The sequence below is a fragment of the Ctenopharyngodon idella genome, chromosome 5 (genome assembly GCF_019924925.1).
Source record: "Ctenopharyngodon idella isolate HZGC_01 chromosome 5, HZGC01, whole genome shotgun sequence".
Taxonomy (NCBI): Eukaryota; Metazoa; Chordata; class Actinopteri; order Cypriniformes; family Xenocyprididae; genus Ctenopharyngodon; species Ctenopharyngodon idella.
Window position 1 is genome coordinate 12,815,366 of NC_067224.1, and position 18,338 is coordinate 12,833,703.

Genomic DNA, 18,338 nt, shown 5'->3' on the forward strand with positions numbered 1-18,338 from the left:
GAGTTAAAGTATATACAGTTTTAAAACATTATAAATTTAATTGACACTGTAATGATTAAGGATGTTTAAGGTAATATTTCCAAGCTTAATGCTTAAAATATTCTGATAAAAAAAGCAAAACCCAGTATCCCTGAATTTCTGTAACCCTGAAATTTCCTCCCAAACTTCCTATTACAATATTTAAAGATTATTTCAGAAATATACTTACAGGAGGAGCAATATCACTGACAAGAAGCTTATGCATGTAAGTACCTGCATCAGGTTTTATAAAGCAATTAAACACAAGCAGTACAATTATTTCATTAACCAGTGTTTATTTTCTAAATAATACATATCAGGAAAAATAACATTGATGTACTTACTGTTAATAATGCTTGAGGAGTTCATGAAAATATACAGTACACTAGTCTGCTCTGTGACAAATAATATCACAATATTATATATAAAAACAAACAAACAAACAACAGTGGCAAACTGCTCACATCAGAGATACTCATGAAAAATGACAAATGGTACAAATCAATTGGCTATTAAAATAATATTGTGGTAAGTGCCCAAAACAGTGCATTAAGTTTGTATACTGAGCAGAGTGGGTTTATTGAGTCTAACCAGTGCTTATGGAGACCATCAGTGTAAGAGGTCAAGCCTTTTAGGGTTGTATTTGAGATACACCAGGAAGGAACAACAGGTTTGTCATCATGTCTGGTCTTGATTTTTACGTCAGTGCAGTCGCAGAAGAATTTGCAAATTTGGAGACCAAACAATGACAATATGGAGCAGGGCATTGAAAAAAAACATTCTCAGGAAAAAAGATATATCAAATAACATGTAACATATTAGATTTAGAAATGTAGGTTTCGAAAAGAACAATAAAAACAACACACAAAATTAATATTCAATTGAAATGTATGGGGTAAGATATTTCTCTCACTGCAATCAACTTTATGATAAATACATATATATTTGCTATACTACTCTGATGAAAGTAGCAAACCATGAAAATTTTTTTAACACCTCAGACTTTGGGAACACGGTTTTGTTCATGCAACTGTAATCTTCAGGGTATGAGATTTGAGAAAAACATGCTTGCTGAACTGGAGTAATATTGGCATCAAAAAAATGTGCAGTCATGTTACTGAGTGCTCTGTACAAAACCTACACAGAGAAAACCTGCATTTTCTCTGTGTGAAAATACAAAAGCTATAAATGCTATAAATGAAAAGTGAAATTACTGCAAAAGTTTGAGATGCTAATCTCAGGAGGCAAAGTGACCTTGGGGGATTTTGCTTTATAAGTAATAAAACGCAATTAAGGTACACTGCAAATGGGCTATTCTTCAACGAAACAACACTAGGGAAATCTGAAATATCACAAAATAAGACATTAATTTGCTGAGGTACTACTGTGTTTGCATGTATGGACATGAGGACATGCTTCTTTCTGTGGTGAGGATGAAAATGTAGGGACACACATAGGATTATAGAAGGAATCTATACATGAGGCTTTCTATACGTGGCCAAACATCAGCAGCTGAGCCACCACAAGCAGTCTTTCAGTTTCTCTCACCTATTCTACTATTTACACAAAACCACACTAGCCCCATGGCTCCAGACCGGTTCAATGTATCTACTTAGCCATTGGAAACGGAACCTCTCTGACCAATTTCCCCAGAATATACAAACATATGGAATCTAAAACATGGGTGGAAGTCAATATGGCAAAGGACCGCTTTGTACGATTTTCCAAAGGTGACATTTCTATAACATTTTCCTTGTGAATTAGAGACTTTTATTTATTACTCATACAAATTGAGTGGCTGGGAAAACAAGTCACTTCTTACACCAGACCTTTGCTTTCTAACTGGAACAGAGGAACAGACAGAGAAATAAACAGTAAGGAGAAAAAAAAAGACTTTTGATCACACAAAGTAACACTGCAGACATAAAAAAATAACTTAGATGAACTGTGTAAATATAAATAAAAAAGACAACATTCTTAATAAATAATTCTATTATTTACAACATTGTATATTGCTAAGAGATTTAAATTACTAAAATACTGAATAAGTAAGCAGCAAACATTACAGGCATGAGGTACAGCAAAAAAAAAAGAAAAAAAAAAAAGATCCTGTTATGTTTACAGTAGACTGTTTCACCAAACTTCATTTGATTTGATCTTGTTTTTCATGGCTTAAGAAGAAAAAGGTAACATTGCGCTAAAATGCATCAAGCTTTTCTTAACATTTCCAGGAAAAAAAAAAAAGGACAGAAAATGTGATCATTGTTTGTGTACAAAACCCCAGTATAGAACTGTATGTAAAGCTCAGTAATGGTCCATTTTCAGTGATGTCTGAAACCGGTCGTGATACTGGTTCATAAGATTGCACATATATTGATGTTTGTTCTAGGCACTCTATCCAAGTGATAATTGAATAAAAGCAGCAGTATTTTAACATTTACTATACAATAATAGCATACAGTTTAATACTAGGAACAAAGACGTCAATAAAGACTTGATATGACATGATCTTTACCTCAAAAGAAATAACAACAGAGCTGCTTGTGTACATGAATAAATAAGACATCAGTGACGGCTCTGTCATCTCACGTCTCTCATAGATCAGATTTTTTCCTTTGGGTATGCTTTGATGGTAGCTGTGTTTTTAACATCTGTATTTTTAATTGGACTACACACATATCTCTTTTATTCTCAATGTTTCAACCAAAGGTAGTGAAAAGAGAAGAAAATAACAACACAGTAAAAAGTAAATTCAATGATGTCATACACTAAATGACTATTTAATTTAACAATTATGATAACCTGTCTGACCATAGCAGCTTTTTTACGGTAAACGTTTTTCTTTTCTTTCTTTTTTTTTTCTATTTCATCTACAAAACAACTGTACAAAGACAAGTGCAGCAACTGTGGTCAAATGTATCAACTGACAGAAATACAGTTGAACAAAACCACCACATATAAATATACACACAAGGCCCTTCCTACCCTAAACTCTTCACTTCTGCAAAACATAATATTTATCTTCAGACATTAATGCCATAGAAATAACCTCTCATGATGGGCTGACACAACCATGTTGGGATATCCTGGTTTGATAAGTAGCCTGGTAACGGTATCACAATAGTTGTTGTTTCCATGCTAATGTAATGAGAAGGATGTCATTTAGATGTATTTTTTAAGAGCTCAGGGAGATTGAGATGTGAGTGTGGCTAAAAAATACTTCAAAGTCATTTGGATGTTTTTTAGATGGCTATACTTTTAAAAAGTGGTTTGCATACCAATGTCTGGATATTAAAAGATTGTGTGTTTTATGGAGTCATACTGACTGCCATAAACTATCACACCATGGACTATCATCTCCAGTTTTACACTGGTTTACATACAAATATAAAACTTAATGCCTGTTATTACACTTACTACAAAATAGCGTACTTGTTACTGTGTTGAACTACAAGCCAGTTGTTACATACACTGCCATTATCCACTAATGATGTTGTTATTTTTCACAAAAGTAATGAGAACCTCAAAAAGGGGGAGCACTGGCATATTCGCCAATAAGATATTTCTGTTACAAAAGCAGAGGAGGACTATTAATCTACTTCTACATGGTTTAACTGCTCTTTTCTTTACAAATATAATGCTACATCAGATTGAGCTAGCACAAACACCGTGTGAATGCTAAATACATATAATATTCCACAATGAAGCCTAAATTACATTCTTTGTGTCAATAAATAACTCAATTTTGTATTAATTTGGCATAGCTTTTGAATGGTTCTTCAACAAGCAAACACTGACTGACTTTCCATTTTATTTGAATTAATTATTATGTCTGGTATGTGCTGTGCCTGTACATAATTCTATTACTCTTTTAGTCAATCATCTCAGTGGCCATTGTGTTTTTAGTAGGGCTGGCAATCTGTTAAAATGATTAATCTCATAATTTTCTTCAAAGTTATAATGCATAGCATTAAAGCATTCAGTTCCAAAGAATGTCAGTTGAATTTGGCAATGTGGATGACATATCTACATAATGACACTGGACAGAGCTAAATTTATGCAACCGCGCTCCTTACTCGCCTCAAAAAGAATTTCTATATTCAATCTAATCATTAATAATTTATAAATTTATAAATTTAATAATTTATAAAACTATAGCAAACACACAGACAGGAAATGCAAAACTGTGAAAACTGAACAGCACTTTATGGACTTAATCTTACCAGGATAAGGATGAATTTCACTTTGATAATAGTTACATTTCACCAAGAATGCAAATGACTTTTGTTAAACACTCCATCGGAGATTGATTTATAAATCAAGCATCCATAAAGAACATCTTTTGTCATTTACTGAGAAAAACATGCTCTGCTGGGAACACGCGATCTATTTCAATTAGCTCCGAATGTTCCGAAGTTTTTAGAAAATCTCAAAGAACAGACTGAAACTGTTATGTCCATTAGTGTATTAACTTTGACAGCCCTAACGTCTATTAAAAAAAGTTTTTTTCTGCAGAGGGGAACCTGTTAGTAGATCTACATGCATACATCTGTTTGCGCATATATGAATGTGTTTTCCTGTAAAGTTGATCTAACTGCATTTTGACCAGAGGTCAAATCTATGGCAGACTGCACTTACATTAAACTACAAATTGTCCATAGACAGAATTGGCTTGCATGGCCACAGCAGCAAAACTAGCAGCAACAGCTGTGCTAACACAACTTCTTTCACAATCTCTCTCTCTCTCTCTCTCTCTCTGCTGGGGATGTAACTCACTGGATCAACACCTCCTCTGATGATTTTTCGGCATCAGATTTGTGCATTTCTTGCTGATATACAGGATTTTGTGATTTAGGGCCACAGCAGCTGCACTCGTACATCTTGCTATACGCTGTGAAACATTCCCATCATCCCTCGATGTTTCATACAGACGCTGAGGTCGTCAGCCAGATTTTTTTTCTTTTTCTTTTTTGTGAGTAAAAGCAGCTCAAACATTCAGGAGTGCAAGCCATCCGTGTGACACAAATTTGGATTTGTTATTAAGGTCCATTTGTATATTTTCTCTTTGATATTTGAATTGATAAATATAAGAACACAGAGAACATTTGATATAAGAGGACACATCGAATGGCTAAACTGTCATCGAAACAGTCTTTGAGGTCAGACGTTAGGGGCATCATGAAAACATCAGCGGTCCTCTCGTTCATCAATTCACTTTAGTTAGGTGATCTTGATTTGACACGATTGGAATCACCCCATTCTGACTACAGTCAAAAAATAACAGCTGCATTTTTCCCTTTCCCCCTATTTTTTCCTCTGGCTCTACATGAAAACAACATTGCCATGGTTGCACTTTACAAATAATGATCAATGAAAGCAAACATAAAAAAACAAAACTGTCAGTCCAGGCTTGTTTAAGCCTTAGTTTGACAACATCTATGGTTGCTATTGCCATAAGTCATTCATAAAACTTCCACTTCATATCCTTTGCAAAACCTGTTGTTGATGTGTTTGTTTGGTTGGTTGTTTGTTTTTGAGTGTCATACCCTCTTAAGTTGTTGCTGTTTGATGAGGAAACGAGGGCATATGTTGGAGTGCGGTGTGAGTGGAAAGGCCCTCTTATAAGCAGCATGTAGAGAAGAATGGTTTCCCAGCAGGCCCCCTGGGTGCTCAGCCAATGGACCGGTGGCGGACTCCTTTGTTGTTCTCCTGGGCGTCGGGGTCTCGACATGCACAGTCTTCTCGAATGTCACATGACGTCGGAAATGGAATCACCTGACAGACAAAATAACAAGCGAGTTGAGTTCAAGTGCTTGAGAAGAGCACATTTGCCATAATACAGCACGGCCATTTTACATATATATATATATATATATATATATATAATTATTATTATTATTATTTATTATTATTATTATATATTTTTTTTTAAAACGGTTAGCTCCTGTCCTTGATTCAATAGCTGTGTTTTATTCATGATAAAACATGGCTATGACCGCTTCACCCAATGGTTCTGTGTATCACTACATAACACCCTTAGCAACCATTCTTAGCAACGTAAACTGTATGTTCTCAATTGATATTGTTAATTGAAGCTTACTGTATATTATGTAGAAGAGTATTGTGAGAAAAAGATCAAGTGAGCGAGTTTATTACCTGCATTCAGATTTAGCATTTTCCTTCAGGTCAGTCCTATGTTCATAATTAAAAAATTGTTTAAATGTCTGATGTATCATTTTGTCCTTTTAACAGTTAAGGGGTTTTTACGTGACTGACAGCGCTATAGTGAAAGCATTTGTCAGTTGCGTCTTGTTCCGTTTTCAAAACAATTCAGTCTTTTGAATATATAAGTCTTGGCTACTGACTGACACACTCAAAAAGCCATCTAATGGCGTGAAAATGTAACTTCTGTTGCTGTTCACAGTCAGGGACAATTTTTTTCCGGTGGAAGGAAGGCTTTTAGAAAAAGTTTACTTCATGAAAGTTGCATTGATACATATTTCTGCCTTTAATATTTGTATTGTGTGGTAACCGTTTTATAAAAGCAATAAGGTACTCGAGGCTAGTGCTGTATCGTGAATAAGTCATGGCTGAAAGCTTTGCGTCGTGCCTAACAACGCCCTTCAGCCGTGAATTATTCACGATACAGCACAGCCTCTCGTACCTTATTGCTTACATATATTAAATTTTATATCAGTTTATGATGATTTAAATGCCCAGGTAAAAAGATATGCCTTTAACTTAAGTTTAAACTTATGTACAGAGGATAGGGATCTCAGAGATTAAAGGTAGATTATTCCATAGCCTCCAGTTACCTCTCAACTTCAACCTTATTGTTTGTTTACTGCAAGTATCTGACCGGCATATTCAAGTCATTTAGGGATTTAAAAACAAATAGCAAAATTCAAGTCTAAAATGCACTGGCAACCAATTAAGAGTCATTAAAATTAGAGTAATATGTTCTCATTTACGAACCCTTGTTAAAAATCTGGCTGCAGCATTTTGAACCATTTGAAGCCGTGACACAGAGGACTGGGATATTCCAACATACAAGGAATTACAATAATCCAAACGAGATCAGACAAAAATATGTATAACTCTTTCAAGATCTTTAAAGGATAGGAAGGACTTTACTATGTCGGCTAGATATGCAAGCAAGGTTTCTAAAGTTTTCTTGTCATTTTGCTTCAAAGGCAGATCGATTTGAGTGACATCTGCATAAAAATGGAAAGACACTTCATGCCTCCTAAGAATAGAGCCTAATGGAAGCATGTACAGAGTAAACAGAATGGAGCCTTGAGGAACACCACAGGTAAGAGGAGCTACTGATGAAACAGCGTCCAATGCCTCCTGAAAAAGGTCTGTTACTAAGAAAACATTTAAACCAACTACTGGCACTTCCTCCAATGCCCACACACTGTTCAAGGTGTGACAACAGAATGCCATAGTCAATAGTGTTAAAACGCTGCACTAAACTTACTGAATCCCCTTTCAAGGACTATAAACAGTTCAAAAAACAAAACAGACTTTGTTTCTAACATAAATGAAAACGGTAACAAAATTCTTTACATTTGACCTTGGTTGATACTGTGGTGAGATGTGTTACCTATCAAACAGTCATCATTATTCTTGCAGTTTTGGCAAATTAGATACGGTGAAAGCTGAGTGCATGCATGTGTTTAATGATGCAGCTGAACAAAGCACAATGTGCTCTCATTTTATAAAGAACATTGTTAGCCTTTTATTTAGTTCTAACTGTTTTACATTTGGGGAAAAGAGGATGCGGAACACTGGAGCTGGAACAAAAAATAAATAAATAAATAAAATACTGTTTTTGGTCAGAATTAGCTAAATAGTTTGTAATTCCTGTTTGTCACTGAGAACACCCCATGGATCCACAAATATCCCAGAAATAGGACTCATTTTTGAGAACCTGATCCACACCTGCGCTTCTATTGTACATGAACCAACAACAATGCAACAGTATGCTCATCTCAGTCTGTTTTTACCTTTGATGTCAAACAGAAAGTGGTACAGCCTTTTTATTCCCTGTTAGCTATACTGTATGTGTGCACTGCCAGATCGGTGTGAGCGCACTGAGATCGTGTGAGCGCATAGTGAAAAAAGAGAAAATGCTAGAGCATATATGCGTACAGAGGAACAAGGGATCTCTTGTGTTCAGAGCACTGAGGGAAGGAATGCCCTCTTATTGCCCCTGTGAAATACACAGGCCTTTCCTTTTGGTGTCCCCATCCACTGTAGGGGATTTTCCCAACTGTAAATCTAGTCCATTCATAGTGCCCACAAACTCTGGCTGACAACATTCCCTCCATTGCCACACTCCTCATTACAACCAACCAACACTTCTCCAGTTGTTAAGTGTGCGTGTGTATGTGTCTTCAAAATGTTTTCGTTGCCCTTAGCCATCCCTGAATTGTTTCCAGGGAAAACAAACAAAACACCGCAAAACAAAAATCTTTTGTGAAAATACTGTGCATTTTTTCTTTATAGTAGGACTGGTCATTTCTTTATAGCAGTCATTTTTTCTTCATAGTTTCAACACCAAAACGTAGTCAGGTTTTTTTAACACATTTTTTATTTTTTTATTTTCGTTACTTGAAATAAAATAAACATTAACAAATAAAATATTTTAAAAAATACACTTTTTTTTATCTAGTTGTTAAGGCACATTTATCATTTTCATTTAGTTTAACTTTATGTACTAAAGTAACTAAAACTAAAATAATTAATAAAAATGATATAGACATTTAAAAAAAAAAAAAAACTAATAAAAACACACAATTACATTATTACAGTTTTAACTAAAATGAAAATGGAAAATATACATATATAAAAAAACTATATATATATATATATATATATATATATAAAATATGATAATTCCTATCCAGGGAACCCCTTCATAAAAAAGAATGGCAGCTGTATATTTTCATTTATAAAGAGTCACTTATACTACTATGTGAGATACAGTAAATATTCAGCATGATATTGTAAAGAACACTTGTTTGCGAAAAAAAAAAAAAGTTTTACAATATTTTCATTGTACTAAAGCCAAAATTTAAAATAATATCTGAAAATGATTTATTCATATTTTCTTAAATGTATTTCATTTTACTTCAACATTATTTTAAACTATTTTTCTTTTTACACTATTTTTAACTTCTTAAATAGAAATAATAAATAAAAATAACATTAAATCCACAAAAAGAATGTAATAGCACACCTCAACAAACTGCACAAACAATTTAAAATCAGTGCGGCATTTAAGTACAGGTACAAATTTGTCCAACTAGAGTTACTATGTTGTTTGCTTCTAAATAAATGACTTCTAAACTGATGTTAGGTGACGCCAATGCAAGCAAACTTACTTTTAATGTTCAGTTCATGCCCCTGAGACCATGACATCTGGATAGTATAAATATCAGCATTTTACAAGAGTCAGACAAACTCTGACATAAGCTTGAAAGAAGTGAGGTTGAGAAGTCTGCAGGAAGCTTTTGACAGTAAGCTGAGCTGTCAGTGCACTTTTACTTCAGCAAACCTTGCAACCGCTAAATGTTCTCACAACATCTGACCTTTTCTGTATTGATGTCATTGGGATGGTAGTAGAGGTACTGTGATTCCTCCAGTAGCCGCAGTAATAAAAGCAGATTTGAGCAATTGCCCACAACAATGTAAGGAAACTCATTCAAAAATGATTTGTTTTGTTCATTTGGTCACACAAACATGCCAGGTTGTACAACCGTGAAGTTCAGTGCTTCTCAATTGATTTTGCTTCAAAATACTGTACAAATTTTACACTGAATATTAAGTGGCAACCCAAAACACTACCAAAATTGTTTGAGACACAAGAGAAGACAGAAAATGGCCTTAAAATCAAACACTGAAATATATTCCTATTCAACTGCACATTGTCTTTATAGTTTGAGTGTTTGGTTTAAATGTCTTCTCTCTAAACAAACATTTTTAGCAAGTTAATGTAGTCTGCATTTGGGTTGCAACCCACCAGTTCAGACCCTACAATTGACCTACAATCATTTTTTTCTGAAATTCCATTACCATATTGTTTATCTGTGCTCTTTACACAATTTTAGGCAATGTAGTTTCATGTATAGGTTGCAATTTTGCACTTAAGTTAAGGATTTATATTGGGGCATGCCTTAGATCTGTGTTCAACAGAAATCTGGAGAACTTCAGTAGAAAATTGTTTAGCGTCTCTACTAAACACATCAACTGGGAGCAAATTTAGTTCTCCCGTCATGACCTCACCTCTAAAATGGAAGACCTCATCATTACAAGGCACGGATTCAAATCCTGGTCATCCTCAAGTCCAACAAACTAATAGGATGCTTTGTGTCAATGTTGCTTTTCTGTCTGCTTGTAGCACGTCAGAGGCCCGGGTTAGTTTTTCCTAATTGCTCTGTGGGGCTTGTGAGGGCAGTTATCCTCTATTGATGGTGCATTTGGGAGGAAAGGACCTTGGCTGACAAGAGTTCTGACAAATACAAGCAATGTATACTGGGAGTTATTGGAACACTGGACTGAAAAACACACAGTCCTTCCAAAAAATAAAAAAATAAAATAAAATAAAAAATGAAAACAGCCCACAGAAGACCACCGAAAATGACACAAGTACACAGCATTCCAGTGGAAGCGTCTCAGTGAGGCTACCAAATTTTTCGTTTTCTAAATCCAATAAGCCGTCAAATGGGGGAAGAAATCATTCATTGTTGCTTATATTATCATTACCTTATATCTAATATATCTAATATTGCCTACCACATTAATCTGACGTCGCTACCTTTTAATCTTTTAATCTAAATCGCTATTACAACGCGTTTGCATCTCGCTAGCTTGTTAACTTGTCATCAGTCTCTCGCGCGCTCCTTTTCTTTTTCTACACGTTCATCAAACAGCTGTGGTAAGTCGGATCAGTCTACAAACACGGTGAGTCCTGTCATCCTCTCCTAGTATTGTATCGTGTTCTGTTTGTCACATGTTCAGTATAGCTTTCTCTGTCAGTGACGAGGGATTTACATGTCATAAATGTAGGGAAATAGTCAGGCTGACAGAGAAAATCTCAGAATTAGAGACACGCATCCAAACCTTAATCGAGGATAGTAAGAATGCAAGGGCTTCAGATACTGTTTTGGATGCGACTAGCTTAGTGAACTCTGCACATTGTTCGGTTCCAGCTGTAGAGTACTGCAAGGCTCAGTACTAGGACCATTGCTTTTCATTCTGTACATGCTACCCTTGGGAGATATCATTAGGAAGCATGGCGTTAGTTTTCACTGTTACGCTGATGATACTCAGCTCTATATTTCTTCGCGCCCTGACGAAACTTACCAATTCACAAAATTAACGGAATGCATAGCTGATATAAAAAAATGGATGACCAGTAATTTCCTACTACTAAATTCAGAAAAAACAGAGATTCTAATTTTTGGACCAAAAACTTCTTCACGTAATAACCTAGAATACTGTCTAACACTTGATGGCTGCTCTGTTAAGTCTTCGTCGTCAGTTAGGAACCTGGGTGTGCTCTTTGATACCGATCTTTCATTTGAAGGCCATGTTTCTAGCATCTGTAAAACCACATTCTTCCATCTTAAAAATATATCTAAACTACAACATATGCTCTCAATGACAAATGCAGAACAGTTAGTTCATGCGTTCATGACCTCAAGGCTAGATTACTGTAATGCTCTACTGGGTGGTTGTTCCGCTTGCTTGATAAATAAACTACAGCTCGTACAAAATGCAGCAGCTAGAGTTCTTACTAGAACTAGGAATTATGACCATATTAGCCCGGTTCTGTCAACACTGCATTGGCTTCCTGTTAAACATCGTATATATTTTAAAATCTTGCTAATTACTTACAAAGCACTAAATGGTTTAGCTCCCCAGTACCTGAGCGAGCTCGTAATGCTTTTTAGTCCTTCACGTCTATTGCGATCTCAAAATTCAGGCCAGCTGACAATACCTAGAATATCAAAATCAACCACAGGCGGTAGGTCCTTCTCCTATTTGGCACCTAAACTCTGGAACAATCTTCCTAGCATTGTACGGGAAGCAGACACACTCTGTCAGACTAAAGACTAAAAACGCATCTCTTTAACCTGGCATACACATAACACATTATCAATTTATATTTTCAAATCCGTTAAAGGATTATTAGGCTGCATAAATTAGGTCACCGGGAACACTTCCTATAACACCGTATGTACTCGTTACATCAGAAGAAGAATGGCATCTACGCTAATATTAGTCTCTCTGTTTATCCCAAGGTTTACCGTAGTCAGCCAGATCCGGGCCGTATCCAGGTGAGATCGAGGACCTGCGCCTTGACACGACCAAAACGCAGCCCTGAAGTATCAGCAGAGATTGAGTCAACTAGATCATCCATTGTGAAGGCCTCATCGACATGACAGCCAGTGGCACAGTTCCTCAACAAACCGTCCATATCGGCGTGATGAATACAATCCTCAACTGGATGGAACTGGAATAAATACTTTGAATGTTGCGATCCCATGGGACTTATGATAGCTACCTGAATCGTAACAAAGCACTGTTCGCCAAAGGAGAACTGGCCCGCCGACTAAGCCTGGTTTCTCCCAAGGTTTTTTTCTCCATTTTAACACCTATTTGCCACCTGATGTCACCTGTTGGAGTTTGGGTTCCTTGCCGCTGTCGCCTTTGGCTTACTTAGTTGGGGACACTTGACATTTGATATTCAACAGTGCTTTGCATCTGCCTGCATTGACACCATTTTCTTTAAGTGCAGCCAAAATTATATACCAATTATCACTGTAAAGCTGCTTTGACACAATCTGCATTGTAAAAAGCGCTATATAAATAAAGGTGACTTGACTTGACTTGAATCAAAACATCATTACAGTGCTGTCTGTTATGACCTGATATGCCCACAGATCTACAGTAAGATCTACAGTGTCTTCTTTCAGACCATTGTGCAAGATGATATCCTTGTGGCCCCCACACAAAATAAAACCAAAATATAGGTATCTGCTAAAGAAGGAACTAAAATATATATATATATATATATAGTATACAGGTGTCCTAAAAAAGTGTAACTTTAGCACACAATAGACAAGGTTTATTGCTTTGAATTTATTTATTGGAAGGTTGAAATATTCATCCTAAACACGCTACTGACCAGCCCTACTTTAGTATGTCTGTTATTTTCTCAGACAAGCTTAACTTGGCTCTTTTCTAATGCACACTACCATTCAAGTAAGATCATACGATATCAGTAAGATATTTTAATGTTTTTGGAGAATATGTGTCTTTGGGCAGTTTTGGGACATTTTCACATCTAGTTCATTTTAGCACCTCAAGCAGTCTTAGGGCCAATATAACGTGTATACTGTATATGAACACCCCACATGAACTCAGACCTTACTAAAAGACACAAAAGTACCCACAAACGCACCTCCTGTGTAAAGCATGTTCGTGGTTCAATTGATTTGTGTGATGTCTCTTTTTAAGCACACTTACATTATGAACACTAAACGGATAAAACCATTATTGTTTTCATTTTTAAATCTTAAGTTCATGCTAATTAAACAATGTGTCACCCTTATTGCCAACTAAACATGCAGAATACAAACACCTACTTTTTCTCCAAGGGAAATTAATGTTATTAACGTCTTTCCTTTTATGTAACGATTGAGATCATTGTAGTGTTGATAGTAATTAGTTCACAGTACCATAGTGAATGTATTGTAGAAACGTTAGGAACAGTTCTGTTTACTTACAGTAATCACTTTCGAATGAGTCTTTTCTCTTTTCAGTTGACTGTGAGAAGTATTTGTCTCAATTCTGATTTGCAATCGCTATATCATGTTAAAAAAAAAAAACTTAAAAAAATTACAGATAAAAATACTTTTCAATGTCACAATTCATTTATGCTCACGTAAGAAAAAATATCCAATTAATTTGTACCACTTCATAAATACATTTTACTGAAAAATCACACTTTTCACAGAAATTTCCATGATAGATTTCAGTAGCCAAGACAGGTGAAGCTTAGTGCAGGGTCATCTGGGTGGATGTGATAGCCATAACATAATGAAAGCATTTACATTATTACCCCTAAAACTCTTTAAAATTACATGACAAAGATGAAAATTAAGCATTTATTGGCTCTTTAAATACAAAAATTACACCAGGCAGAAGCACTTACCCTCTGGAGGAGCAATTTAGTCAATTATTTGCTGTTGGCAGCTACCTTTCAGAATTCATACAAGAATATTGTAAAAGTTTCTTTTGTTCTCAACTTACAAAGAAACTGAAACTCCTTTTTTTTACTGCCACTTATTAACACAATTCAGGATTGACAATGTATCGGTCAGCAGCTCAGCCTTCAAGAGGAGGATGAGTAGCTAGTTTTATTATTTGCTTGGGTAATCTTCTGGCGTGACAAAGCAAACGGCCCCCTGAGTTTACAAGTTTCTATATGATTTACAGCTGTATTTAAATGCTGAGTCCAGTTCCAACTGCCGTTTCTAGACCTTTCACAACAAGTTGTGTATTCTGCCGGGAAATGCGTCATCACACATGCCAACTTTTTTTGTTTTGGCACTGTGCGTGGGTACAGCGATCCAGTGTGCTTCCAGAGTTCGCTGTTGTAACTTTGGAGAAGTTACTTCATTCTTTGTCTGTCAAAAGAGAAGTTCACTTTCTCTGGCAGCCAGGAAAACTTGCTCAAGGAAAAAGCAAGGGAGGATCAAGTGAAAGAGGATGACAAGTCCATTGGAAAAAGAACAGTACACAAGCGTGCAGAAAAAGCCTTTCTAAGGCTATTTACCACCATCGAGATTAAACTCACGGATCTTTGTCTTTGTTGGAAAGTGAGGTGAATGTGCATATGGAAATGCTATATGCAACCGTTTGTTGCCATGGCTTTGGAAAAACACCCAAACATATATGTGCATGCTTCACATGTCTAGAATGCATTGTGGATAGGGTTCACAGAGTTTCCCTCACTTGTGTGGGTGTTTCCTCTCCAAGGAGATAATTATAACAACGCAAGACGTATTTGCCCTGTCTGAATATGTAGTAACAATGCAGATTACACACTTTACAGCTTTTTACTTATTCATTTACTAGTTCTGGAAGCGCAAACAAGAAATTCAACTAATTAAACATCTAAATATATATATATATATATATATATTATATATATATATATAAACATACCTTTTTGGTTTTAACAGTAGAATGACAGCAGTCTCCACCATCATAGTTGCAGAACGCTCGGTTGTTGATGGCGTCGCAGTAATTATCACCCATGAACGGCTGGTGGAAAACAGATAAAAACCGCTCAATAACACGAATTAACTAAATATATAAACACAAATAACATCAGTGATGAACATAATGTTATATAAATAATCGTCAAATAATAATCTGTTCCCCTTTCCCATCAAGAAAGAAAGAAAGAAAGAAAAGAAAGAAAGAGACAGTCATTCACACTTGCATACATCCACAACTGTGTAAAAATAGACACACAGACTTGAGTCTGTTGCAATTATGTTGCCCTGGAAAAATTGAGTTAGTATTCCCGGGCTTGTGGATGGTGGAGGCCGCTTTTAATGGGGAAACCGAAGCCCTATTAAACTTATATGTGTCTCCCTTGGGAGTTACTACACATTTCCATCTTGACAGGCACAAAAGGTTGCCCAACACACCTGTGACCTTTTCCAGTTTGAAATCATCTCTCTGGCCCAACCCAAAAGCTTTCAAAGGGCTGCTAATTAACACCCATTGAAACTGGGTCAGGATGAGTTGGGTTCAAAAGTCTGCAGCTCTGACCCGAATAAAAAATGGACTGGTCATCTCACTGCGACATTAGAGCAAGACTTGTTATAAATGAGAGTGAGGTGCAGATTAATCGCACATCTTCATACTGAGCTGGAGAACACTTTCAGAGTAGCAGTGCAGTGTCTTTGGCAAGAAAAGTCACATGTGCTTTGAAGAAATTAAGTTCAAAGAGCAACATATATGTAGAAATGTCAGTTCATTCTTTTCAATGACAAATTATTTTTCAATAGTTCTTTCAGCAAGAAGATACAGCACCTGTTTTTTTATTCTTACTCAGTGATTTGAGGAAGTTGGGAACATGATACCCTTTAAATGAGGTTTCCAGGTTCCTCTAAAACGCAAAAAGAAAACAAATTGCCCTAAAAAACAAAGGTGGTAACAAATCCCACTTGTCTGCTTTTGTTGGCCCTGTTAAACCTGACTCAGATTAGACTAGACTCGCCCAAAGAGCAAAGGAGAGGAAGACACTAAGCACAGCATGTTTATTTATGTATTAGACTTCAAAGAGCGTGAGAAGATGGCAGAAACAACTGTTCAAGGTCAGGCTCCAGAGAACAGACCTCCATGACTGTATAGAGCTTAAAGCTGTGGCTGCGAGATTACCTTGAAATAACTATCATGGGCATAATGTTGTTATCATGTTGTTCAGCTATGGCAAACAGACAATTAATTGAATAATTAAAGTAAATAAATTAAAAACAAATAGACACAAATTAAATGATAAAAATAAATGAAAATGGAAAATAAAAATTTTTCATATTATCTTATTAAAATTAATTAATAATAAAAAACTGTGTAGAAATAAGCGAGGTAGGTCTTACCTCGCATCCCTTTATGCAATGGAGGGCCTCTGGGTTAGGGTACCACTTGAGTCCCATGGTGCATACAATATTCTGTATGAGAGAAAATGACGGAATAAACAAGTTAACAAAGTGTAACAGTTTCAGATCCATTAGTTACATTAGAGTGAATTAACTAAACAAAAAGCAGCCACTGTGGAGATTATATTTTAGAGAATGTGAGTGATGCTTACCTACACAAAACTATTGCCGAGGTGTTCTGAGTGGTTAAAAGTCAGACTTCCAAGTCTCTGTAATATTCTGATCGCTACATTTTAATATACCTCTACTAGATTTTTTCAGACTGTTTTATTATCCAGCATTTAATATACATCTACTGGATTTTTTTCAGACTGTTTTATTATCCAGCAAACCAAAAACTTAAGTTTGATTACTAAAACAGTAACAGCACCGCTTCCTTTAAAAAGCCTCATGATTTGAGGCATCACTGATGTCTGTAACATGGCGCAGGATGAGTTACGTACTAAGGTTCAGCACACAGGGTCAGGGGTTTGTTCAAATCCTTAGCAAGAATTGCTAATAAGCCTTCAGGCTGGCAGGGATTTCAGTTTGAATGTGGAGAACCTTTGCTCTGTTTGTTGACAGATTTCTTTGCCTAACACACAGAACACAAACAAATAAAATCCTCTATGAGCCCACTGTTCCGGCGGTGATGCTTAAATCAGCTCGGAATCAATGAAAGAGCTCGGCTTGAAGGATTACAGTCTTAAGAGTTTGGCTAAGTAGGGGACTCATTAAACTCCAGGAGTGCTACCCAGCTCCCACCCCTGCTGAGGAGAGCGAAAGGGAGGCGGCAGACCTCGGCAGCTCAGCCTCCTGGGTTTGCACAGGTAGAGAGGATGTTTGGAGAGGTGAAATGACGCAGTCTGGGGGAACTCCAGATGCAATGAGGAATGGAAAGGGTGAGCGTAAACAGAACATTTCCAAGAAAGCAGGCGTTCGCCCTGCTGGCCAACTGTGGCCATCCACACACACATACACACGCTTAGTATTCAATGTCACATCAAGGACCCAAGCGGCTTGTTTACTCAAGGCCTAATTTAAACCGTCTGCTCCTGAACTTGTGCTTGTTTTTATAGTTTCTCCACAGGCCCAGCTACACAAGTACTACCTGCCTTTTATTAAATAGACTTTTATACTATCTGTATCAGAGACTGCTTTTCATTTTTAAGGCCTTTCATATTTTCTGGTCTATACGGTCAAGACACAACATTTCCTGATGGTTCTCTCAAGCTTGTACGCACCCCAATTTACAGTATTTAAAGTGAAACCGAAGAGCAAATTTGGTGTGACGTCATTTCAAACAAAATCTGGCCAAAACTAAGTTCGTTTAGAGTTCGAAACAGCTTGCCAAAGCAAACATTCCAGTAAAGTTTGCTTCGGCTGGTAAACACCTTCGAAGTACTATTGGTCCATGGCAATTACACTATTATAGGTAGGTGTGTTCTGGGGCTTCGCCTTCTTTGACGTGGAAAATTCTCCGGTTAGTTTCTTCTGTTTAGTCCGTCAAGGTCAGATGCGAATAAAAACATTAACACTGGAAAGTTGATATGTTTAATACTGTAAAGCTGCTTGCTTTAAAGCAATCTATTG

General features: G+C 36.4%; 1 protein-coding gene across 3 annotated transcripts in view; it reads right to left on the minus strand.

Annotated features, from left to right (window-relative positions):
- Window positions 1-289: 289 nt before the first annotated feature.
- pappab (pregnancy-associated plasma protein A, pappalysin 1b) overlaps window positions 290-18,338 on the minus strand; it is a 105,178-nt gene continuing 87,129 nt past the window's right edge. For all 3 annotated transcript variants that reach the window (XM_051893731.1, XM_051893730.1, XM_051893732.1), the window contains 3 exons: window positions 16,707-16,778; window positions 15,262-15,360; window positions 290-5,793 (listed from right to left, as the gene is read on the minus strand). In XM_051893731.1, the coding sequence (XP_051749691.1) occupies window positions 5,689-5,793; window positions 15,262-15,360; window positions 16,707-16,778 (276 nt within the window). In that variant the 3' untranslated portion in view covers window positions 290-5,688. The remainder of the gene's footprint in view (window positions 5,794-15,261; window positions 15,361-16,706; window positions 16,779-18,338) is intronic.